At 33.0% G+C, this 26,167-nt stretch overlaps 1 protein-coding gene across 7 annotated transcripts in view; it reads left to right on the top strand.

The window, feature by feature from the left end:
* Positions 1-26,167, top strand: part of LOC105195815 (probable G-protein coupled receptor CG31760) — a 53,542-nt gene that overhangs the window by 11,086 nt on the left and 16,289 nt on the right. For 6 of the 7 annotated variants that reach the window (XM_039455997.1, XM_039455996.1, XM_039455998.1 and 3 more), the window contains 9 exons: positions 14,195-14,329; positions 14,435-14,591; positions 20,054-20,198; positions 20,265-20,397; positions 20,473-20,626; positions 20,709-20,818; positions 21,260-21,474; positions 21,556-21,694; positions 22,352-22,457. In XM_039455997.1, coding sequence (XP_039311931.1) covers positions 14,195-14,329; positions 14,435-14,591; positions 20,054-20,198; positions 20,265-20,397; positions 20,473-20,626; positions 20,709-20,818; positions 21,260-21,474; positions 21,556-21,694; positions 22,352-22,457 — 1,294 coding nt within the window. The remainder of the gene's footprint in view (positions 1-14,194; positions 14,330-14,434; positions 14,592-20,053; positions 20,199-20,264; positions 20,398-20,472; positions 20,627-20,708; positions 20,819-21,259; positions 21,475-21,555; positions 21,695-22,351; positions 22,458-26,167) is intronic. The other variant, XM_039455995.1, reaches the window with a different exon arrangement.

Here is a 26,167-nt window from a genome sequence, read left to right as displayed (position 1 = left end):
GTCATGTTCATGTTTAAAATGTTATCTTTCTCTTCTACCGTGATGAAGTAAAAGGAAGATACGGGTCTGTCCACTTTGTAATTTTATTGAGTCGAAACAAGAATTGTGTGCCATATTTTATTTCAAATCAAAGCGCAAATGTTCAAATTACTTTAGGTCTGTTCTACAATACGTTGTGTGTTATTGTCAAATACATACGTTGAACTGTCGTTTAGGCTCTGCAATACTACGTTCCGTAAAGCACATATATGCTAGAAATGTCGTTTCGTGATCTCACATATGCGTGCATAAACTGACTCAAGTAGAGTAAAAACGTTACTTTTATCAAATTTTTATTTTTTGCGAAAATGGTGAAATTAGGGAGTAGTAATTTTTCAAAATAACCTAAGGAATATATTACAGTCAAAAAAATGATATTTTGACGTCATTCCTTTTGATGTCATAACGATTACATCACAATTTTATCAGGAAAAGTAAAAATGATTGAATATAAAAAACTGTATATTGACGACAAGAAAATTAATAAAACCGAGTATGGGAAACTTTTTTTATATTACAAGTATATATGTATATATAGATATATATATATATATATATATATATATATATATATATATATTATATGTGTGTGTGTATATATATGTGTACACACACACACACACACACACACACACACACACACACACACACACACACACACACACACACACACACACACATACATACATACATATATACAGTCTGTTAAGTAAGAGCGTGGTCGGGTTAATTTATAAAAAAGTTTATTTAAAAAATTTTCAAACATATATATATATATATATATATATACATTCTACTTGATAAGGACTCCGATGCAATTATCTCAATAATAGGTCCAGTGTTCATTGGCGTCGATAATAATCGCCTGGCATACTTTCGGCAAATTGACGGCGTATTCTAGCGGCAAGATCCTCCAAATTTGACGAATCTCGCGAGATAACTGTTTTAGTGTATATGTACGTTTTCCTTGAAGTTTGTGCTTGATATATGCCCACACATTTTCGATCGAATTGGCATCGGACGACTACGACGGCCAATTCAATATAACGATGCCAGATTGCTCCTTCCACTCGGTACAGAGTTTGCTTGGATGCTTAGGATTGTTGTCCTCCTGCAGAATTCAATCTTCATTTTTATTGATAAATCAACGTTCGGCAGACGGTAACAAAGCCTTTCCGTAGATTCCCAACATTTTCTTGGAATTCAGATTGTCTATAAACAGATGCAAATTGCTGAATCCTCGCTTTGAAAAGCAGCTTCAAAGATGCACTTTTATTCTGTGTTTAACGGTTCGCTCGACATTCCTGTTGAAGGAGGTTGACCAAGTTTGTTTGAGACTACTACGTGCCCATATCGAACATTCGTCAGTAAAAATTACGTTACTAAAATCTCGATCAATATTCTTGTGCGTCCAAGCGAGTCATTTTTTCACATGTTTTTCACTCAACAGAAGTTCCTTTATTGTACTGCAGCATTTCATGCCATAAGCTGATATTTGAATAGTTACATACAATATATTTAAACCTTTTTGCTTCAATTTAGTAGATGATTCACTTCCACGATTTAGGCGAGATTCCATTAATTAGTACGTTATAGTTTGTTAGTCCGTTTTAATTGATTTCGTTCTTACTTTATTATATTTGTTTATGTTTTAATATTAAATATTTATACAATTGCGAATGAGGAATACTAAATGAAGTCGACACGTGTCTCGCGCTATACATATGTTATTTTGAGTTGATACATATATTAAATTAATTAATTAACATATTGTAATTTTGTGTTCGTGTATTTGACCCCCATATGATTGTCAATTAGTCTTTTATTTAATTTTTCGAAAACATCCTTGCTGTAGTTTTCTATTTCCACATTTCGAAACATCCTGTATATAAGTTGTATATTGTATTATAATTATATTTTTATTATCTCCATGTATTTGATATGTGCACGATAAAACAGACTTTAATTCATTCATTTTTTAATCTTTTTTCTAAGATATGCATTTGCATAAACATATGAAATATTAAGAATATTTTAAATCTGGAATACTTCATGAATAAATATTCTTTAGATTGTACTAAACACCTTTGAGTATTTTTGAAATATGATAATGAATATTCTTTGGTCATTTCTCGAATATTTAAATTACTCTTATTTTCATATTCTATGTAGATTTATATAAAACATTTAGTAGAGAGAAGAAGGTACTATGGCTACAGTGGATATTATGGCTGCTCCCATTATCTCTGTGATCAAGTGACAAATTCTAATAATTATTTATGGATATATTTCATTAGTAGCCTGCCGTTATACCAATACACAATAGATAACAATTGTTATAAGCTATTTTTATTTGTGAGCACTTCTAAACTTTTTCAAGATATATTTTAGCATTTAATTACACATACTTCGTCATTGTTTCTAAACTTGAGCATATTATTACACGAATGTATGTAGGTACACTCGAATATCTTTTTGGTTATTTAACTTTTTTTTCAGCTGTACACACTTCGAGTTATGCAAAGTTAAACACTAACATGGAATTTTGTTAAATTTGGTTTTTTAAATGAAATTTTCATATCGAAATATTTCTTCAATGAATCGTTGTTATTCTAAAGGACGGTGTAAAATCAGAAATATTAGAGATATCATTTTATGATTGTTGTTTAATGTTAAGAGGATGCTATAGTGACCGAAGAACTTCCTCGACGTCGGCATTGCAGATTATTTTTCGAGGGAGACCAGGCTATCGCTCTTTGTCCAACGCATAGATCTGTCTTTGTTTTTCGATTATTTCGCCATCTGCGAAAAGACCTATTAACTACAGCCACTGCTCTTCTTGCCATCGTTTACGTACGCTAAGCGAAATTTGGACACGTACAGCTGTTCACCTATTAAACTTTTTTGTTAGGTTGTTGACTGAAACGATACACAGTCAGTGTTGTTTGTTAGAGTTTTCTGAAGTCCGCCCTGGTCTCATTTTATACATACGAGCTACAGAACGTCAGTAAATAACAAAAATTAATCTTGGTTGACAGATCCACGAGTCGAAAATAAATGAATTTTTAACTTTTTGATCGATTTTCTCATAAAATTTACCAGAGCAGACTTTGTTTTGGTGCGTACTTTTATTTTGCAAAAGGATTTTGTGATCTGTAAAGCCAATTCAAAAATTAATGAACACTGTAATGGTCGGTAATTTCCGTCAGTATAGCATCCTCTTAAATAGGTATAAAATAATATTTCTAATGAAATTTCTAATGACATTTCTAAAGTTTCTGAATGTAGGAAAATTTTAAATCAAGAAAATTCTAAATGGAAAATTAAAAATATATAATTTTGTAACAAAATAAGGTGAATGTTTCAATTAATGACCAAATAAGGTCTATGAAAGTAATGGATGAAATTTAAATAAATAAAACTTGGTTTTTAAGTGAAATTCTTATTATTGTAGGAAAGCTCGGTCATTTTATTAACAAAAAATTATTGCTAATAATTTTGTAATGCTATACATATTCATTAAGGGGTAACACCATAGTGAGCCTTCAAAAAGGGCCTATTTTTGATCATTTTGATCATTTTCGGGAAAACAAAAATGATAGCGCAACATCCGTTTTAAGTACCTTATTCTACATCCTTTGAAGTATTAAAAAAATTTATTTTTGCATTTTTTTATTACAAAATAGTGGTGACAAAGCTTGGCAACGGTGACTACTCGTTTCGGAAGGTGTCTTACTGCCGCACCAAAATCTGCTACAATTTTTGCTTTAGAACAAAAAACCAATTTTTTTTTAACTCTATGTCATTAGCTAGCAAAGTACGTACGGAAATTAAAAAATAATTTTTTTTTTATAAAAATGACACAAGTTTGAAGAAAAATATTCATTTTTTGCGAAAAATTTTGCAGAAAATTGTTTATAAAAAAAAAGTTTACAACAAAATATAAAATCCGTACGTACTTCGCTGACAAATGTATTTTAGAAACTACAGTTAAAATTTCAAGTAAATCGGTCAAGATTTATGGAAGTTATGAAACTTAAAGAGTGATTTTTGAGAAATACGCGTTTAAAGTTTTATATAACAGAGATAGAAATTTGTCATTTACCTTTAATCTACGATGCCTGCACCGTACAATTGGCCTTCCTTATTGATGTTTGCCTTTTCCTGATCCCTCTTGACCTATTTTAAAGAAAATTCATTGTAGGTAACTAATTCTCTTATTATTCTCAAAAGGACACCTTCACAAACGTTTCAAATCTTACCGAAAAGTACGACGCTTTAAACTTCCAAAAATGACACTTAGTTATCTTTCTTTGCTTTTAGACCTTTTGTACCTTGTTTCTAAGACCTTAAAGCATCATTTAAGCAAAAAAAAAAGGAAACTGATTTTTGGAAAATTATACAGTGGTGTTATCTCTTAAATAACAAATATACCGCTATGTATAAATGTACATGTTAGTGACCGTTTAATTTTGCTCTAATTAGCTTTGTTCTAATTAGTGATCTAAGTTTGTTCCGATTAGTGACCGGGATTGCAATATGACTACTTCAAGTAAAGTGTTAAATATTTAAAAATTAAAATGAATAATCTAAATAAGAAGGCTTATTCGGTCATAGCTGGATCTTAGTGCTTTATGTATACGTGTGATTTTATATACTTTCTCAGACTCAACCAAACTGCGCGCCGTTACTTTCGATCATATAACATAGTTATAATCGAATGAGAGTTAGTAATATCACTTTTATTAAATTAAAATTAATTTAATAATACTTGATGCTTCTATAGCATCTATATTAACCCTTTCCCCCTTCGCAGTTTGGTTAAGTCTGAGAAAGTATATAAAATCACACGTATACATAAAGCACTAAAATCCAGCTATGACCGAATAGGCCTTCTTATTTAGATTGTACGTTAGATGTATCGGTCGAATATCTTTCTAGTTTAAAATGAATAACTTTGCGACTTTTATGTGAAAATTTATCTGGACATAAGAAAAAATGCAATTCTCGATAAGAAAAAGTAATTTTGTGAAAGCAACTTAAAGAAAGTATAATACTTCTTAAATGTGTCAATTCTTTTTCAATGGAGACTATGAAATCATTTACTGCGTTGACTTTTTTAACGTTAAAAATCTTTAAAACAAGCATGAACCAATAAACTAAAAATTCATAATAAATATGTTTATAATAAACAATAAGATAAGATTATTTCTTGAAGCAAATAAAAAAATCATATTATTTCAAGTCATTTTATTTAGTTGGTCACTATTTTGACACGTAAGTTTTTTGGTACATATTAGTGACCACTACAATTATTTTATTTTTGACTAGCCATGTAGTACATTTGCATTTACTATTGACTTCTTCTAAATTCCAAATAATATAAGAAGTGATCACTTTTATCATTATTTTTAATAAAACGTGTAATTAAACACACATATTGCACTAATCAATATTAATGCAAGTTTATTAAAAATTTAGCGTATCTTATAAGCCAACAGCTGTTACATACAACGCATGTCTTGAATGACAACGCGCTCACATTTAATATGCTTAAACTAGTAAAATAAAATAAAAACTTGAAACAACGCATATAAACATGTACTACTTTAAAATTAGAAAAAGTTGATACTGGTGAAATGCATTGCGGAATTTCTTTGCAATTCCAATATTTCCAATAAATATATGTGCCTAGTTACTAACTCGTCTGTTTTCAGAATACTTAAATATTTTGAAAACACATTAAATGTTTTCATATAATAATACTGCCAAACAAAAAAAAAAAAAAGGAAGTGTTTATAATTAAACGCAAAAATATATCTTGAAAAAGTGTTTAAATGTTCAAAAGTAAAAAATGCCTTAGTAAAAATGTCAGCTATTATGTATTGATATATTAGTATCTGTACCACTGTAATAAGATTCACTAAACAAATAATAAATAATTAGAGTTGATCACGTAATGAAGGAGATATTACGAATAGCCGTTATATTCTACGTACAAGAGCCATAATACCATTTTCTCTATTATTATTGGGTGTACAACTTAATTCGGTCCGTTTTTTTTTTTTTTTGTTTGAAAAACGCATTTATTTGAAAAATGGTAAAATGAATTAATATCTTTTTTAAAGTATTGTCCATCGCTACTTTTTCCCATCTTTCTGGTAATTTATGGATTCCGTCGCGGAAGAAACGTTCATCTTTTGAAGCCAAGAATGAATCGAGCCAATTCTTGATACCCTGTTCTGAAGTGAAGCGTATTCCAGTCAAAGCGTTCTGCATCGATCGAAACAAATGGTAGCCGGAATAGGCAAGGTCTGGACTATAAGGGCGGGTGAGCCAGAACTTCCCATCCGCTATTTTCCAAATAATTTTTAATCGGAACAGCAACATGAGGCCGAGCCTGAAAGATCATGGACTCTTGTCTGGTCGCATATTCTAGATGTTTTTCGGCTATAGCTCGCTTTAAATGGATCAATTGTTGCCTGTAGAAGTCTCCCATGATGGTTTGACCAAGTTTTAGCAGCTCATAGTGGATCACACTTTTCTGATCCCACCAAATACAGAGCATTACCTTGGCACCTTGGATATTTGGCTTCGACGTTGATGTTCCCGGTTGACCGGGCTTTACATACGATTTTTTGCGTTTCGGATTGTAGTAGTGAATCCATTTTTTGTACCCGGTAATGATTCGATGCAGAAAAGACTTCTCTTTGTACAGTTCAAGTAATATTTCGGACATGCAAAATCGTCGTCCGATATCTCTCGGAGTTTCAATTCGTACGGGACCCAATTTCGTTGCTTTTGGATGTATTCCGCGTCTTTGAGTCGTTTCGAAGTAACTTTTTGAGTAACTTGCAATGTTTTTGCGAGCTCTTCTTGCGTTTGACATGAATCTTGATCGAGTAATGTTTCTAATTCTTCATCTTTCAACTTGTTTGGTTGACTCGAACGCTCTTTGTCTTCAACACTAAAATCACCACTTTTAAATCTTCGAAACCATTCTCTGCAAGACTTATCGATGGTGCAGATTCACCATACACTTCTACCAGCATTAGATGCGCTTCAGCTGCACTTTTCTTCCAATTGAAACAGAAAATCAAAACTTTCCGCAAATGGTGCTTATTTGGAACGAAACTCGACATTTTCAACGCAGTAAAAATTAAACTTGTTGTGCAAAACTCAAAGGCTTGTAAATAATATTTGGTTGACAGATGTTGACACTTCACGATACAGCTGTTGCCGTCAACCATTTATAGCACGTAGAGTCATCTTTTCAGAACGGACCGAACTAAGTTGTACACCGAATATATCCATCCGATTATTCAAATTGATTTGGATTGACAACAGTATGGATTAGAATGTAATTATTTCGGATTAGAAATAATTCGCGAAAGTGATATTAAAATCAACGGTTTGTATAGAATTAAAACCGATTACTTTTTAATCCACTTGTACATTAAATCGATTAAATCAGCTTAAAACCAATTAAAAAGAATTCTGTTTCAATTGGTTTTAATCGCACATTTTCGGCAGAGATTAGTCATAGAAAAAAATAATATTGATATAATTAATTAAAACAATACGTAATATTGTTAAGAACTAAAATGTTATAAACTGTTTAGCATTAGTGTGACTTTTTTCGAACACTAAACACAGAAAAAAATATTAAGTTCAAATCAACAATTTATTGTTTCATATATAAGCAAGAATATAAAATTTTTATGTAAGAATTTATAATCTTAAACAGACATAATTTGTTTACATGAAGAAAATTTTTTTCTTCATGTAAACAAATTATATCTGTTTAAGATTATAAATTTTTCCAAGGAATTTTATATTCTTCATTATACAATAAAACAATGAATTGTTGATTTTATACAAAATTTTTTTCTGTGCAGTTTAAAAGATAAACTAGTAAATATCTAAACTAATAATAAAATAAATTTTTTTTTCTAAACTTTCACTTTTATTCTGCATTAATAAAACATAATAGAAATGTCATTTAACATTATCTTGTTTTTTAGGATTAAATATTGCAACAATATATTGCAACAATATCACTGGAATATTTCAATGTTATTATCAACGTGTAATATTTTTGCAATATTTCTGTGAGATTTCACAATAATGTGTAATATTTCTGTGATATCACAGAAATATTACGTGCTATGTAGGATATAACGGTACATCCAGAGTACGTCCTTCGGACATCTTGCGGATGTTCGAAATACAGAGACATAAACAAGACATAAATTGGATGTCCAAAGGACGTCCATGTGTTGTGTGGGTACATATATTTTATGAGTAAGAGTAAGACGGATATATAGCAATTTGGTTACAACTATGTAAATAATACTACTAACTGAATCAAAGTTTTTCATTATAACTACATATAGCAACAAAGTTGATAAAAATATTAACATTTACTGCACTATGTCTATGTGACAAACAATAATAAATCAAGAAACTATTGCTGTCCTTTATCAAAAGTATTGAATTTTAATGAGATGTGACAACGTCGCTTTGTTTGATCTAATACGCGCAATTTTCAGTCAACTGCTATACTTAACCTATTCTACATCTATTTACTTATTTGTTTGTGTTAAATGAATAATTTAGACATGTAAAGGAAAGTTAAGTTGATACTTTAAAAGTCTTGAATGTATTAAAGAGTTCTTTTATTAAACAAAAGCAATTAGTTGTATAGAAACAGCTGTCATCTTTTTATTAAATTTGTCACTTCGTCTCTGTCGTTCTTAAGATTTTGACGTACTGCTGATTGTAATTTCTGCTCTTTGAATAAAAGATCTTTCTGCCCATTTATAATTTGAACACCAATTGTTTCTCAGGTTATGGGCCCAGACTAAAACGCGCAGTGTAATAATAGTTAACGCGAGTGAAAATAATAATAATAGTATTAATTTGTGCGTGTGTTCCGGAAATAGTTTATATCGTGTGTGCGGTTTAGTGTAACATGCAGGCGGAAGAAGACAGATATAAAGTTCCTCTTTTCGATGGAACCAATTTTAGCAATTGGAAATTTCGCATGGAAACGTTACTCGCGGAACACGATTTAACTGATTATGTTGAAAGGCCGGTAACGCGGACGATCGAATTGAAGGATACGGACACACCGGAACAGAAGGCACAGAAAGAAGCGCAGCTGAAGGCTCTCTTTAAAAGCGATCGAAAATGTAAATCGCTTATTGTTCATCGAATAGGCGATAGCCATCTGGAGTATGTAAAGGATCAAGAAACTTCTTATGAAATTTGGAGAATTTTCAAAAATACCTTCGAGAGAAAAGGCATCGCAAGCCAGCTTAGAATACGGAAGAAGCTGCTAACTATGAAATTTGAGACGACAGAGACGATGAGTACACATTTCCTTAATTTTGATAGGCTTATTCGTGAGTTAAAGTCCACTGGTGTCGTGGTTGAAGAAACGGATGTTGTCTGCCATTTATTATTAACGCTACCTTCAGAGTATGATTGTTAGCTTTAGAAACTTTATCGCCAGATCTACTCAAAATAAGTTTTGTGAAGAATCGTTTATTAGACGAAGAAGCGAAGCGTAGCGGATCGAGTGATGCGGACAATGGAAAACATGTGGCATTTGCGGCAAGTAAAGGTGGAGTGAAGAAAAGAAGTGGAAATAATGTGAAATCTCAGTGGAAGAACAAATCGAAATTTCAATTTCAATGTCATAATTGTGGTTTGTATGGACACAAACGGGCTGACTGCAGGAAACCTCGTAAAATAAAAGAAGAAGCAGGAAGTGCAAATATTACTACGGAGAATCTGAAGAAGAAATCAACTGCAGAAGAGGAATATGCATTCAATGTTGAAGCGGAAATCGACGGAGATACTTCGACGTGGTATTTGGATTCAGGTGCGACGGAACATCTAGCGCGTTCGGGTGAGAAACTTTTTAATATCAAGGTATTACGGAAACCTGTTCAAATACATGTTGCTAAATCTGGACATAAATTATTTGCAACGGAATATGGAGAAATTCAGGTACGTACATTAGTAGATGGAAAAGCACGTTTGATCACGATTAAAGAAGTGTTGCTTGTACCAAATCTTCAATTTAATTTATTGTCAGTTCGAAAGCTGGAAATGAATGGTTATTCAATTCTTTTTAGTAATGGTAAAGGAATTATTAAAAAAGGAACCTGTACGGTTGCGGAAGCAATACGGAAAAATAGATTATATGAACTTGATATTTGTAGAGAATCGTTAATAGCAAATGTCTGTAGCGTGGAAAATAAAATAGATTTGTGGCATAAGCGTTTTGGTCACATTGGTTATGATAATTTAAAGCGACTGTCTTTTTTGGTAAACGGTATTAAGAAAGAGTTTGACTAGAAGAAAAGTTTGACAGGAAAGCAATTGGTCAATGTGAAATTTGTATAAATGGAAAGCAAACGATATTACCACATTCTCAGACGCGTATACGTGCTAAAAGGGCACTTCAATTGGTTCATAGTGATGTTTGCGGTCCTATGGGCATTGAATCTTATGACAAGAAGAAATATTTATTGTCTTTTATTGATGATTTTACTCATTTTACTGTCGTGTATACTCTACGAGAGAAGAGTGAAGTTTTCAAGTATTTCAGGCTTTATCATTCAATGGTGGAAACACATTTCAATCAGAAGCTCAATAGATTAAGATGTGACAACGGACGAGAATATCTTTTTACAGAAATGAAGAATTTCTGCGCTAGTCAAGGAATTCAATTTGAATTTACAATTAGGTATACACCACAGCAAAATGGAGTGGCGGAACGGATGAATCGTATTATCACAGAAAGAGCACGTTGTATGCTTTTAAATTCAAAGGTGAGCAAGAGTTTTTGGACAGAAGCAATTCAAACAGCAGTGTATTTAATTAATCGAAGTCCAACAGAAGCTATTAAAGGAAAGGTTCCTGCTGAGTTATGGTATGGAGAAAAACCGGATGTTCAAAAAATAAGAATTTTTGGATGTATTGCCTATTTACGTTTACCCAAGGAATTAATTGGTGGAAAATTTGATTCAAGATCAAAGAAGTGTCGTATGATGGGTTACTGTCCGAACGGGTATCGTTTATGGTGTCCGGAAGAGAAGAGGATCACTTTAGGACATGATATAATCTTTGATAAAACAAGGTTTGTTCTTGATGGAAATGAAGATTTTTATAGAAACGGTCAAATAGAACATGAAGATAAGAAGACGATTTCAACAAATCATTAGGATGAGGAAGCGGAATTTCAAGAGGAAAGGATTTCAAGAGACGAAACAAGGTTGAATATTAGTAGTTCTGAAGAAAATGATTCTTTCGAGAGTGCAAATGAAGAAGAAATTGTTCATAAACGGAGTTCTTGCAGTTCAGAAAGAAAAGAAGAACAGAAGAATAAAGAACTTAGACGCAGTACAAGACTAAAGACTAAACCCAAATATTATGATGAATATATTGGAATGGCTTTAAATGCTGAAGCTTTTGTTGATGATGTACCAGAAGATTATGATGATATTCAACGGAAAGAAGATAAAGAATACTGGTATAAAGCAGTACAAGAAGAAATTACCTCTTTATTGGAGAACAAAACTTGGACTCTTACGAAATTACCGGAAGGTAAGAAAGCAATTAACAACAAATGGGTTTTTTAAATCAAACGAGATCAAGATAACAACGTTCAGCGGTATAAGGCTCGTCTAGTTGTTAAAGGATGTGCTCAGAGAAAAGGTTTTGATTATACGGAAACTTATGCACCAGTTGCACATATTACAACGGTCAGAACACTTTTCTCATTTATTAATCAAAATAAATTATTTACAAGACAGCTAGATGTCAAGAATGCCTTTTTGCACGGAATTATAGAACAGGAAATTTATATGAAGAAACCTCAAGGTTTAGAGAAATCAGATGGATTAGTTTGCAAATTAAACAAATCTCTTTATGGACTGAAGCAGGCGCCACGAGCATGGAATGCTAGATTTGATAGTTTTGTTAAAGGACTTAATCTTAAACGTTCAGAAAATGATATGTGTTTATACTCTCGTATAACAAAACGAAGCAAGCTGTTTCTTCTACTTTATGTGGACGATATTATTATTGCAGCTGATAATAAACGAGAATTAAGAGATATGCTAATGCACGAGTTTCCAATTACAGACATGAAGAACCCACATTATTATTTAGGAATGAAGATCGATTTTCGGCATAATGGCATATTCCTAAGTCAAAAAGCTTTCATGGAGAGAATGTTAGAACGGTTTAACATGACTGAGTGCAAATCAGCTAAAACACCGATGGAAGCAAAAACAAAGGAGAAAGAAGATCATGAAGAAGTCAAAAGTATTACTGAAACAAAGCCTTATCGAGAATTGATCGGATGTTTAATGTATCTGATGCTTTACACACGTCCGGATATTAGTGCAGCAATTAATTATTTTAGTCGTTTTCAGAATTGTGCTACAGAGAGTCACTGGATTGGTCTAAAGCGAATTCTACGTTACATAAAGGGTACACTGGAATATGGATTGTTCCTACCAAAGAAGAGAAATAATATTCCTCTGCTTGCATACGTTGATGCAGACTGGGCCAGTGATAGCGATCGGAAATCTGTTACTGGTTATTTAATTCAAGTTTATGAAGCTACTGTGTCCTGGATAACAAGAAAACAAACAACGATAGCTTTGTCGTCAACAGAATCTGAATATGTAGCCTTAGCTACAGCAGCAATTGATATTTTATGGTTTATTAAATTGTTACGCGATTTTGGACATGACTGTGATGAACCAATTACTGTTTTTGAAGATAATCAATCTTGTATACATTTACTAAATAAATGGGAACATCGTAGACTGAAACATATTGACATTAAATATAATTTTGTTAAAGATTTGTATAGTAAAAGAAAGTTGAAAGTTGTGTATATACCTTCAGATAAACAGATTGCAGATTTTTTTGACTAAAGGGTTAACGGGTGAACGGTTTGTCAAATTGCGTTCAGAAATAGGAAATTGTATGTTTTGATTTAAAAGTTAAATATATAAAGATGTTAAATTAAGAGGGAGTGTTAAATGAATAATTTAGACATGTAAAGGAAAGTTAAGTTGATACTTTAAAAATCTTGAATGTATTAAAGAGTTCTTTTATTAAACAAAAGCAATTAGTTGTATGGAAACACCTGTCATCTTTTTATTAAATTTGTCACTTCGTCTCTGTCGTTCTTAAGATTTTGACGCACTGCTGATTGTAATTTCTGCTCTTTGAATAAAAGATCTTTCTGCCCATTTATAATTTGAACACCAATTATTTCTCAGTTTGTGTATTTGTCTTTCCTTCTCTCTCTCTCTCTCTCTCTCTCTCTCTCTCTCTCTCTCTCTCGGTTTCTCTAATAATGATATTTAATATTTTTTATTTTTATTTTATTTTTTTTCCTTTTCCATCGTCTAGGCATTGAAATATATTATTATATAACATGTCAATTCGAATTTTCGACTAACAGCAATTATGTTATGTAACGTCAAATTTCAGTGCAACTAATTTCATAAATGCGATGTTGCTATATCTCATCATAATTTTATATTCTAAATTACAAGTGATATATTACACAATCATACAAACCGTTATTGTTGAGCCTTCTAATACCAAAAAATTATTATTTTATATTCTAAAAATCAAGTAGTTTTGATAAAATATGTTATAAACTTAATTTCAAATATGTTAGGTTGGTAGTGATTCTTTCTATCTCATTTTTTTCTATGCTAAAATAGAGGAGTCGCTCTCCTTACCGCACCCCTTTCGCGAAAAATAAATAAGTTTCTTAACAGTGGACAGACCCATATAAAACAATTCACTACAAAATCGCGCTGGTCCTATAGGCGCTCCACGATCATTCATTATCCCTCATCATCCCGTACGAGCGTCATAGAAACTCAATAGACGTGCGGACAATGTAGTTTTACGAATATTATTTCGCGATTTTACAAGAGTGAGAAACCTTATATTGCTGTTTCGATTAATCGTTTTGATGTGGCCATAGCAATACCGGGATGACCGTGAAGTGCCGGGCATATGACTCGTTGCACGAAATGGAAACGTGTTTATAAAAAAAATTGTTGAAGTTTCTATGGCGGCTTGTGGCGTTTGCGTGTGATCCCAGGTCACCGAAATTCATGCAGTCACCGCCGATTGAATCCTACAGGGGTTGGTGGACCATCCCGTACTTTTCCTGCAAAACTCGCCGTTGGCTCATTTCGTATAGCGTCAACGTCAAGCCACTGGATGTCCGACCCGGGTTGGTATAAAGCTCTCGTTTGTGGAAAAAATTATTTAATTTACACTGGCTAATAATAAACTTCTAATTCGATTGCTTTTTTTTTACTGTATTCTTCCGTTGAAGGGTGCGGGAATTCATCAGCATGGATATTGATATAAGCGGATTGGAAGTGAATCAGTGTGATGGCCCGACGCAAAACCGTAACGACGGACTTGAGACTTCGAGCAATCAAATAGCCTTTTTTAAGGGCACTCACAAGTGTCACACCGATACCACCCAAGTAAATGTTCTAAACGTTTTCTTACTCTTACATAGTAAAAAAAATGGTTGTTAAATTAAACACATTTTATATCTTTAACAGTCTACCTAAATTATTGTTAATTTAATATAAAACGAATATGTTTAAAACGAGTTGATTCGTTAAGAAGAATATGAATAAGACGAGTACGATTTAGAAACAAATTATGCAAGAGTATTTCTTTAGTAAAATTATTATTTATAGTATGTTGACACATAAGGGAGACCAAGAAAAGTGGAAAAGTGGAAAAGTTATCGTAAATTATCCCTTTTTATAATATATAACTATTCCACAAGTTTTATTTAAATCAAACAAAAAAAAGGGTAAAACGGAGGCCATTATTGACTTGGAACTGACACCTAAGTTATTTACTAGAAACTGTTTATGGAAGCCTATAAAAGCAGAAAAAAATAAATATTTGTCTACCAGGTCCTGGGAAAGTTACAAAAAAATCAAAATTTATTATTTTTTGTTGAATTAGTCATATAAGTGTTTTTTAAGCGTTACAGTATTAAAATAAAATTAATTGCTCCTTTATCTACTCAAAAAGATTAGTAATAAATGTAGAATATGAGATTCTGGTTCGCATAATATACAGGGTATCCAAAAATTCCTGGATCCCTTAAATAATATTAGCGTGCAAAATAGACAATTTTACTGCGGATGTAATAAGACTAATTTTTATAGATTTTTGCGTGTTGAACACGCAAAATCTGTCGGAATTTGACTATAACGTTACAATTTTGAGAAAAACTATCCAAGAGGTAAAAAACGATGGTTTTGAAGGCGTTCATGATGTTGTAGCATCCACAGTAAACTATTTTTCTATTATAAATTCCGTTTACGCTACGGAAAGGTGTAATCTTTTAGTTTTAAAATCCTTTTTGCTTTATTTTGCAGAGATCTTTTGTTTTTTAGATATAGTCGGAAAAAGAAATATTAGTTGTGCGCGCGATATGATTGCTGGTACGATGTTTCGCCAAGTACAGAGTACGAATTTTTATTTGTGTTCAGCACGCAAAAATCTTTAAAAATTACGTAATCTTATTACATCCGCAATAAAAATGTTAATTTTCTCAGGCTAGTATTATTTAAAAGTTACCGGGAATTTTTGGACACCCTGTATGTTATGCAAACCAAAATCTCATATTCTCTATATATTTACTACTAACCTTTTTTAGTACATAAATACACAATTAATTCTATTTTAATGCTATAATGCTTAAAAAACGCTCGTATGACTACTTCAGCAATCAATAATACGAGGTGTGACAGAAAAGTAATAAGACTGATTTTTTTTTGTAATAATTTTATTTTATTTTTATACATTAATTTATCCCCCTCAAAGTAGTTCCTTTGGGCAACTATACATCGGCGGAGGCGTTGTTTCGAGTCTTCATAGCATTGCGGGAAGGCCTCGACTAGAATCACCTTCAGCTCCTCGGTTACGCTCTTTTGGATGTTATCGATAGTACCAAGATGACGTCCTTTTAAATGGTTTTTGATCTTGGGGAACAAAAAAAAGTCACACGGACTGAGATCCAGCGGATAGGGGGTCTGGGAATCACAGAAATCTCTTTTTTTCGTCAAAAACTCGTTGATGGAAATGGCCGTGTGGCAGAGTGCATTGTCATGGTGGAACATCCAAGTGTCCACAATGTCCGATCTGACGCGAATCACTCTTTTTCTGAGCTTTTCAAGGACTTCTTTAGAAAAAACTTGGTTGACTGTTTGTCCTGGAGGCACACATTCTCTATGAACGATTCCCCTACTATTAAAAAAAACAAATGAGCATGCACTTGATTTTTGACTTACTCATTCAAACTTTCTTTTGTCGAGGAGATTTGTTAGTGTGCCATTTTTTACTTTGACGTTTTGTTTCGGGATCATATTCAAAAATCCATGATTCATCACTAATGGTAACACGATTGAAGAAATCTGGGTCCAAAGAAGCGTAACCGAGGAACTGAAGGTGATTTCAGTTGAAGCCTTCCAGCAGTGCCGCGAAGACTCGAAACAACACCTCTGCCGATGTATAAAAAGCTGTCCAAGGGAACTACTTTGAAAGAGATAATATTGATGTATAAAAATAAAATAAAATCGTTGCAAAAAAATCAGTCTCATTACTTTTCTGCCACACCTCGTATATTCTGATTTTTTTGTAACTTTCCCAGGACCTAGTGAACAAATAATAATCTTTTTCTGCTTTAGAGGGTTCCATAGGGAATTGATCTATTGACAGTACGCTGTCTTAGGTCCCTAATGTCTTGCTATCCACTATTATATTTGCCTAGTTTTCGTCTTCTCGAAATTGGTTACGGAAACTCTTATCCTTATCTGCCCGGGTGCTGTCTCATCTAGAACTGATTATAAATAAGTAGATGCTCGTTCGTGGTGGCCTACGTGACAGTTGTCAGGACAATTCTTATGTACGTAGGTCACCACGAACATCTACTTATTTATAATTAGTTCTAGAAGAGATGGCTTAATAACTTTATTGTACTCTATTTATTTGCTCACTAATAATAAAATTACTAAATTTATTTTTACTTAAGTGTGAGTAAAATATGTAATTATTAAAATAATATAATACTACAAAATTTTTTTACTTTATTTTTTATGACCTTTTTTTCTTTTTTAGTTGTTTATACTAGAGTAATATATTTATATGTATATTTTTCAAATAACGTAGTTTTAGGAAATTAAATATTTCACTTGCTTTTCTTATAGAAACTCCTCTTTCTACTTCTTTTAATGTTTTGTAAATATTTTTTTTGTGAATACCTTCTTTTTTTTGACATTATATAATATGGAAATTATAAGAATCTACTTTAAATTAATTCCAATTAGTAAACTTTAAACGTTAATATACATAACACAAATAATATTTCCATATGTTATTTTAAGGTTAAAACAATTTCTAATTATGACACAATTATTATTTAATAAAGTTAATACTACATTAATAACTTATTAAATTGTCAAAAAAGGAATAATTATCGAATGGTTATTTAGATTAATGAAGAACATTTGAGATATCTCGAATGAATTAATAGTACAACAGTGCAACAAATGTTGATGATCACTAATAATATAACTTTTATTATTATAAATTCAGGATATCAAATATATATAGATGGACACTGGGGCAGTCCTAAGTTTAGCTAGTAACAATAACTGGACATTAATTATTTATATATAAAATTAATTTTTTAAATAAGAGAATTATACACATACATGTCGAATATATCCGAAGAATTATTTTTATTTATTAAAATATCGAAACATTACTTCTAAGAGTTAAGAAGACCTTTTTGCGTTACAAAAATCACTTACTTTTAGTAAAATGATTAAGGATTAAAGTCAGTCATCTTATACGTATACCTAATGTACCTTAGTTCATTCTATTAATTATTAGTTAAATGAATATTACGACTCTAAACTTTTAGTATATAAAAGCGTAAAATATATTACATCAATGATTTTTAGAAAATATTTACTGTAAGATTTATATTTATAAATATTTAATAATAACTGCTAGATACTATTGCGAAAATCATAAAATAGGTAAGTGGTGGGGAAAAGTATAAAAAACAAAATTTTTTTTTGCTGTGATAAAGTACTCTTCGAACCATTCAACTGTTCTTTAGAACATTTTCCTCTATCTCTTATAGTTTGGACGATATACGCTTCGAAAGAAAAAAATTGATTTTCTTCAAAGGGGTGTTTTACCCCCTAAAAGTGCAAAAAGACACGTATAAAAAATACGTGTTCCTTATTTTGATTTGTACTACAACGTATTAAAAGCTCGTTTAAATCTGAGGCGGACACTTCCAAACGTTTTCTTGTGAGTTTAGTCCGCTCTACCTGCATACAACCGCTTGGTTATTTATTATGGAACACTGTATACCTATGCTTTCAAAAGTTTAAAATAAAATATATTATTTTTTATTAATAAAAGTTTAAAAGTATTTCCTTAACCCTTAAACACACCGATCCTGTAAAATACCTAAACACATTTTCGGGTCTGGGAAATTTTTTCAACTTTGAAAAGTTATAACTTTGATTCTAATCAACATTTTTCAACGATTTTTTTTTTCATGTGAAAGTTCAGAATCTCAGAAATGTGACTGCATAATCGATATTGCCAAAAAATGACTTATTGTTAAGTTATAAAAGAAAAACATTAAGCAAAAATCAGAAAATGTTCAAAAATCCACTTTTCCTTTAAAAAATCATATCTCCGCAATAAAAAATTTTTGAGAACTTTCAAATACGGCATTTTAAAGCTAAAGAATCACACTTTCAAAAAAAATTATAGTATTGTCATTCCTTTTAAAAAATAGAATTATATAACAAGGAGAATATGAGGTATTTTTGGGTGTCTAAAAATATACTTTTTTTAAAAAATCATATCTTTGCAACAAAAAACTTTTAAAGACTTTACAATACGGCGTTTTAAAGCTAAAAAGTCATACTTTCAAAAAAAATTATGTTACTGCCATTTCTATTAAAAAATATACTTACGTAACATAAACTTAAGATGTCTAACATTGAAAATTAATGTGTTTTATAATATATTTCGGACCCTACGCAAAAATCCTCTCTTTCACGGCACTATAGTGTTTTAACTTTAGACAGAGTAATATACGCGAACGGACCTGTTTGAACGTGTTTTGTCCATTTTTTTTTTTTTATATAAGATTACTCACAAAAAGTTTCATTCACACACTATATGGGTCGCATTGACCGTAATAAAACTTTACTGCCGTGCCGTTTGAATTCTAGTTGATCAAAAAAGTTGATCAACCATATCAATCGAAAGAGGAGATTTCAAACTTTTTTTACGTCCTGATCCGAACCTCCTATCTCATTCCATCTTCACATAGCAAGCGTTCGAAATTTCATTTGGGATTTCTCAGACCCATTTATGTGTTTAAAGCTTAAAATAACAATTTACAAAATGGAAGCATCTTCAAAGATTTTTTTAGTAGCAGTAACATCACAACTTTTAATATTTATAAAATAATAAAGTTTGCCCAATTTCTGCTGTAAATTTGTTATTAGCCTTGTATCGTGTAGATCTTGCTCAGTTTCTGCTGCTACTTTATTGTTTGAATAAATTTTGTCAACAAGTTTTGTCGATAAAACATATGTTACCAGAATTCGGCCTCAAATTAATCTATTAACATTTTTAAATTACACAAAATAATATTTTCTGTTATCAGTCTTCTAATATTCTGCTAATTTTGCTGATTGGGAATGACATTATTAAATTAACACTGAAATATATTAAAAATTCAACACAAAAATTGTAGTAAAAATTAATTTTAACAGAAATACAAATTGTTCACAAAGTTAAATTGACGGATAAATAATTATTGCAAATGTACAGTGTACTAATGGAAAATAATAAAAACAAAAATTCTTGTTTTTTTGTTTAGTGCGTGTATCAAGGACCCGGCAGCCGAGTGAATGAAAATGGAGTGGGTGCCGGTTGGGCGAAAGGCGCATATGTGTGTAAGTGTCGGCAAGGCTTTTATAGCGTCAGTCATCATCAGTCAGGTTTCAACGGGAGTCTCGTGGAAGGTCAGAATCAGTTATTGATACTCATCGTTTGTTACGTATTTAATCCTTCACTTATATTTATTACAGCTGCGTGGAAGGAAATGAAAGAGAACAAGAGTAACTCCTATGAGAAAGTATTTCTATGTTTACGCTGCGCACCGGGATGCGCCAGGTGCAAAGGCCCTGAGCCTTGCTTGGCGACGTACAACTGGCCATTTAGGTATTCTCAAATTGCCTGAATATTTTTTATCTCGTTATTCGACGTCGTTATTTCAATCGTACATTACTTTTTAAGAATCTCGCTGTTAGCTGTTTCAATTTTCTGCGCATTCGGCACTATCGTCCTAGTGGCGTACATGTATCAGCACCGTAAACTAAAAGTATTCAAAGTGGCTTCCCCGATATTTCTATCTATCACACTTTTGGGCTGCGCCTTGATGTATCTCGAGGTAGGTAGAGAAGCGTTGTATCCTCTTTTGTTTATTTTTTTTTAATTTCCGTTTATACTAATCAAGAGATCTTGCCCTGTAGATGGCCGCTATATTCCCGGTCCTCGATATGTATTCGTGTATCGCCACAAAGTGGACGAGACATATGGGTTTCTGCGTCTCGTATACGGCGCTTCTGATGAAAACTTGGCGGTAAGCGATTAACGCGGTATCAGTCTAAATTAAAAGTCAGATTAAAATTGGATTGAAAATCAATCAATGTTTACTAAACTTGAGATTGGTTTACTTTCTCCTAATTGATGAAATTCCATTTCAAATTTAATTTCAATCTCTAGTCTGATATGGTCTTTATACAACAAGCATTATCCCATTAAAAGTACGTGAAGATCAAGTCAAGTTACTTTTTGAAGAAAACAATACAGAAGCATTGAGGTCAAGAAAGGTTCTTTGTGACAAAAAGCGATTCTTGATTTTAAAATCGAATCAGTCTTTTTTCTAAGAAAAATCAATGACAAGCTGCTGTGTCTCTTTGTTACGACTGCAATTGGTCCACTTGTATCTTCAGTGCTTTGGTTTTTGCAATTCAAGTACACGCAGTGGTGAAAAAATTAATTAAATGACTCTTGATTGCAGAGTTTCCCTTACATACCGAGTGAAAAGCGCTCACAAAGTTAAGCTGACGGACAAACAGTTGTTGCAATGGATGGTGCCCATCCTACTGGTGATGTTAATTTATCTTGGAACGTGGACCGTCAGCGCACCGCCTTACGCAGAAGTAATTGCGGATAATCATGACTTGAAATTCTACCAGTGTTCTTATAATTGGTGGGATCACAGTCTGGCTATTGGTAAATATACAGAAACTTTCTTAGATCTTTCTTAGGTCAATAGAATAGCTCGGGTAATCGATGAACAATTTCTGCTTTAAGGTGAAATTCTTTTTCTTGCCTGGGGCATAAAGGTATGTTACAACGTGCGAAATGCGGAAAGTCTGTTTAACGAGGCCCGTTTGATAAGTTACGCCATTTACAATATAGCCGCGGTGAATATAACCATGATAGCTATTCAGTACGTAACTAACGCAATGTACATTATTACAACACATACAAATCAAGATAATAAAGCTTGTCTCAGCAAAATCACGCAAATCTGTGATTGCTTATGATGCTGCCAACTTGCCGTATATTTGTTTTCAATGATTGTAAATTAAAGCAACACGCAGACAACAATATATATATGTGTGTGTGTGTGTGTGTGTGTGCGTGCGTGCGTGCGTGCGTGCGTGCGTGTATGTGTGTGTGTGTGTGTGTGTGTGTGTGTGTGTGTGTGTGTGTGTGTGTGTGTGTGTGTGTGCGTGCGTGCGTGCGTGTGTGTGTGTTGTTATAATTTACTGGCAAGAATAATAAATTTATACCACGTTATTGGCAATATGGCAGCATTGTATGATTCTATAATAATTATGACAACATAGTAGCAAAAGTACAAATTTTTAATGATAATTTCAAAGTTGCCGGAAAGTTGTTGACAAATTGCTATCCAAAGTTATCATATCATGATGGTATCAATTTGTCAACAAATGCGGACTCAGTTACCACAATTCTAGTAGCAATAAATATTATAATACAAATAATATGCCAATTAATAACAACATGTAAACATGTTATCTGGAAATTTTGCATCTTGCGACAAAGTATTGTACATCATGTTGAACAATGTTGTCCACAGTCTTTTCATATTTCCCCGTGCCGGACCGGATATCAAATACCTGTTGGGCTTCCTGCGGACTCAGTTGTCAACATCTGTTACGGTCTTCCTCGTATTCGGCCCTAAAGTAAGACAATTATAATAAATGGACAAGATAATTATGGATACTGAAAAGACTAGTTTAGGATAGACTCGGCAGTATTAAAATTAGAGAATAAAACGTAGGAAATGTGAGTCAAACGCGGTAGTTGGTGCGTCAATAATAATAGTACATGTATTTCGCTATTAGTACATAAATATGAATGCAAATATCGGACGCGTTTTGACTTCCCTTGAAGTCATTTTCAACGATGAAATTCCATTAAAATGACCGTTGTGTGACATGGTAGTCGTGTTGAATAAAAGGAACACACATTTTAAGCTCGGCGTACGTTGTCTCCGACTCGAAGACAAGAAATTGACACGCCATGCTTTTTTGTGTACAAGAATTTACACATTATGGTCCATCAATGTTGACCACCAAGATGGACATATGAGCGATCATGCCATAATCAGCACTGTCAATTCAAGCCATTTTTTAAGATGTTGACGTCCTGTTGAAGCTATCGAAACAGATAATAATCCGATGAGGCTAGATCTGACAAATAACCCGTATGAGAGAAAATTTTGTAGCATATTGTATAAATGATATCATTCGTCTCTTTTACAAGTAGTCGAGAATTGTCGTGTTGCAAAATCACTTATTTAATCTCTTGAATTTTTAATTTTGAGTTGATGTAGGCGATAGAAAATATATTGGAGGATAATTTCCAATTGTAACACAAGCGCCTGTCGTGGTTTGCATTCAATAATTGCTCAAGTTCCTCGTTTTAAAACATTTTTGTTTGTTTGAACGTTCTAATCCGAAGAATTAAAATCTTTATTCGTAAACTTTCGGTATTATATTTGTAGGAATTTTTGTTAAAAAATAAGTTTATTTGTGTAAATTATACAAGGATAGCTCGAAGCAAATTAAAAATAAGATTCGCGTAAAAATTACTATGCCAGTGTAAACTATACACAGTTCTCACAATCAGTAAGTCAGGCAATCAAAAAAGGCACCGTCCGCTCTTTACTCCGCGCTCCTCCGTCATCTGTCCCGCCGCCATCTATCGGGTCCCCACAGTTCGACCCTTCTGCATTATTATCCCTGCCCCGGATAATACTTGATTGTTTAATTTTGGGTTGATCCACCGTTCCAGATACTCGACACAAGTGGTAACCTTCTCTGGTCCTTCGCAATTGCCGGTTTTGACAATATCATGTGTATCGTACAATTTGACTTTTACAATACGATATGGTCCTAGATACGAGGATTTTAGCTTTAACCTTGGTCACAATTGCGTCTGCTTGATGGCTACAAAGTTGTTGATGTAGTATCTGTTTAGGTCTTTTCGTCGTAAGTCATATCGCGTCTTGTTTTCTAGTTGGATTTTCCCTATTTGCTTTCTGGCATCTTATCATAGCTGTCTCCGTCATTGTAATTATGAGTCATCTCTTGCTTGATTGCTTCTTTCATATTAAGAGTTTTAGTTTGCATTTTTGTACCTATCATCAATTCAAAAGGTGTAGCGTTAATGCTGATAAGTAGAATTTAGCACCTGTTGTAATTTTGCAACGTGTTTATATCATTAGATCGGTTCTTCAAACGACATTTTAGCCAATACTGATGTGATCGTTTTATTGATTCTCGCGATCTGCCCATTGGCGGCAGACTAGTGGTAAGGCATAATGTGCTCAATGCCTCTTCATGGCAGTAGTTCTCAAATTCAGACGAGGTAAAAGCAATGCCTTAGGCGGAAATGATCCGAGTTGGATTTCCAAAAATACTCTTTTGTGTTTCCAGTTTTTCTATAACTTCTTTAGACGTTACAGTCGTTAGATACAATCACACCATCTTGGTAAATATGTTACATCAGTGATGGCTAGAATATGCTTGTTTTTGTTCGTTGACTCAAGTGGTTCTAAATGATCCAGGTGACACGACATCTCCTTTATCCAGCAAATGTAAGTATCCTATTTGTTTTTTTTTTTTTAGATTTTTTGTTAACCAGAATATATTTAATTCAGTTAACGGTGCAATTTTCAACTTTATTACGGAGGTTCGAGATAAAGTATTCTTGTTTCATTTTCTCCTCGGTTCTTTTTGCAACAAAGTGTCCTCTTTTGTGTGCATTTTTTATTTCATTTTGCATGGCGCTGGGAGTCATAATTAATTCACATTCATCAGAATATTTGTAGATTAAATCATTCTGTAACGGATGAGCTTGATAGGGTTCTTTCTTTAACAGCTTCCTTATGTTTTTAATAGATGCGCCGTTTTCTTGAGCCGTTTTCATCTTCGGGTTTGATGTCATATGTTAAGTTTATCATTGCCACGGGATATCGACTTAATGCATCCACGTGCTTTAATCTGGAACCGGGTCTGTGTTTAATAGAGTTGTTTTGTCTCTTCTTTTTACTTTATGGGTTTGGGGAGAACCGAGATATATAATATATTGAACCACTGAACAACACTTTATTGAAGATATCACATCAATATTTGTGGGAATCTCAGAGAGTAATCCTGGAGCATCCGCTCACCACGCGCGCCGGTCTCGGTCTCGCTCTGTCTCGCCGGTCTCTCGTCTCGCGGAGCGAGGGAAAACAATGACTCGGCAAGATACCGAGCTTTAGCCGATATTCGCGAATAGCTAAATAAAAGCACCGAGAGATGTCACGCTAATTCTCCTTTTATCATCTCGGCGTATATACTTGAATACATATCAGCTCTTCCCCCTATAACATTGAATGGGAAATTTCAACGATTTATAATAAATCTCGCAGGTCCAATTCCACTTGAACTAATATCGGATATACAATATTAAATTGAAAATTTCTTTATACGTTTATAATAAATCTTCTCCACTACCATTTCACTTAAAAACTAGTATCACATATATAATATTAAACGGTGTATAACTGGCTTACAACTAATAACAAAGATCTCTTAAAGATATGCTTAATTTTTAAATTTGCGCCAGGTGGTTCCCGTATCTCTCTGGCGGTTTCCTGTTCCGCTGAGGTCGGGCCTCCCTGTTTACGTTTGTACAGTTTTTAACATTTATTTCTTGATTGGATGAGTGTGAAACCTCGGCTCGCGCTGCTTCCCCTTCTTCGGATGTGATTATCTCAGGGATTTCTGGATAGCATCTCGAGCTGGCAGAGACAATGCTTTTGTGAATAGGTTGCACTTGATCGTTATCGCTTGGTTCCACTAGGTTCCACTTGATCGTTATCGCTTGGAGTCGAAGAATCCTGCGATACTTCCGCTGGACCATAATGGTCCGCAATGCCGAAATTACTTGCCCCGTCAGGGGTATTAATTTGTTCACCAATTTTTCTTATTTGTTCAATGTGCCGTTTCCAAATTTTTCCGCTATCTAGTTTAATTAAGTAATGCGCTTTTCCTAATTTAGATACTACGTTTCCAAATCGCCATTTTATATTTTTAACTAAGTATTCTCGCACGGCGATTCTTTCCCCCTCTTTAAAATTTCTATCGCTTATGGCATTTTCTATTTCAAATTTTTTATTAGGTTTCGGGAACATCAAATCCAGTCTGCTTCTCGGTTTACGATTAAACATGGCTTCTGCCGGAGATTTATTAATTTCAGAATGAGGCGTAAGTCTATAATGGAATAAGAATTTCTGCAGATTGACTTTGATGTTTCCATGGCTAACGTTTAATTTTCGTAACGCCTGTTTTAAGGTTTGCACAAAACGTTCCGCTAGGCCATTGGTGGCTGGATGGTAAGG

Source organism: Solenopsis invicta, chromosome 12, assembly GCF_016802725.1.
Source record: "Solenopsis invicta isolate M01_SB chromosome 12, UNIL_Sinv_3.0, whole genome shotgun sequence".
Taxonomy (NCBI): Eukaryota; Metazoa; Arthropoda; class Insecta; order Hymenoptera; family Formicidae; genus Solenopsis; species Solenopsis invicta.
The sequence above is the reverse complement of the archived record's forward strand: the minus strand, read 5'-3'. Positions and strand labels throughout refer to the sequence as shown.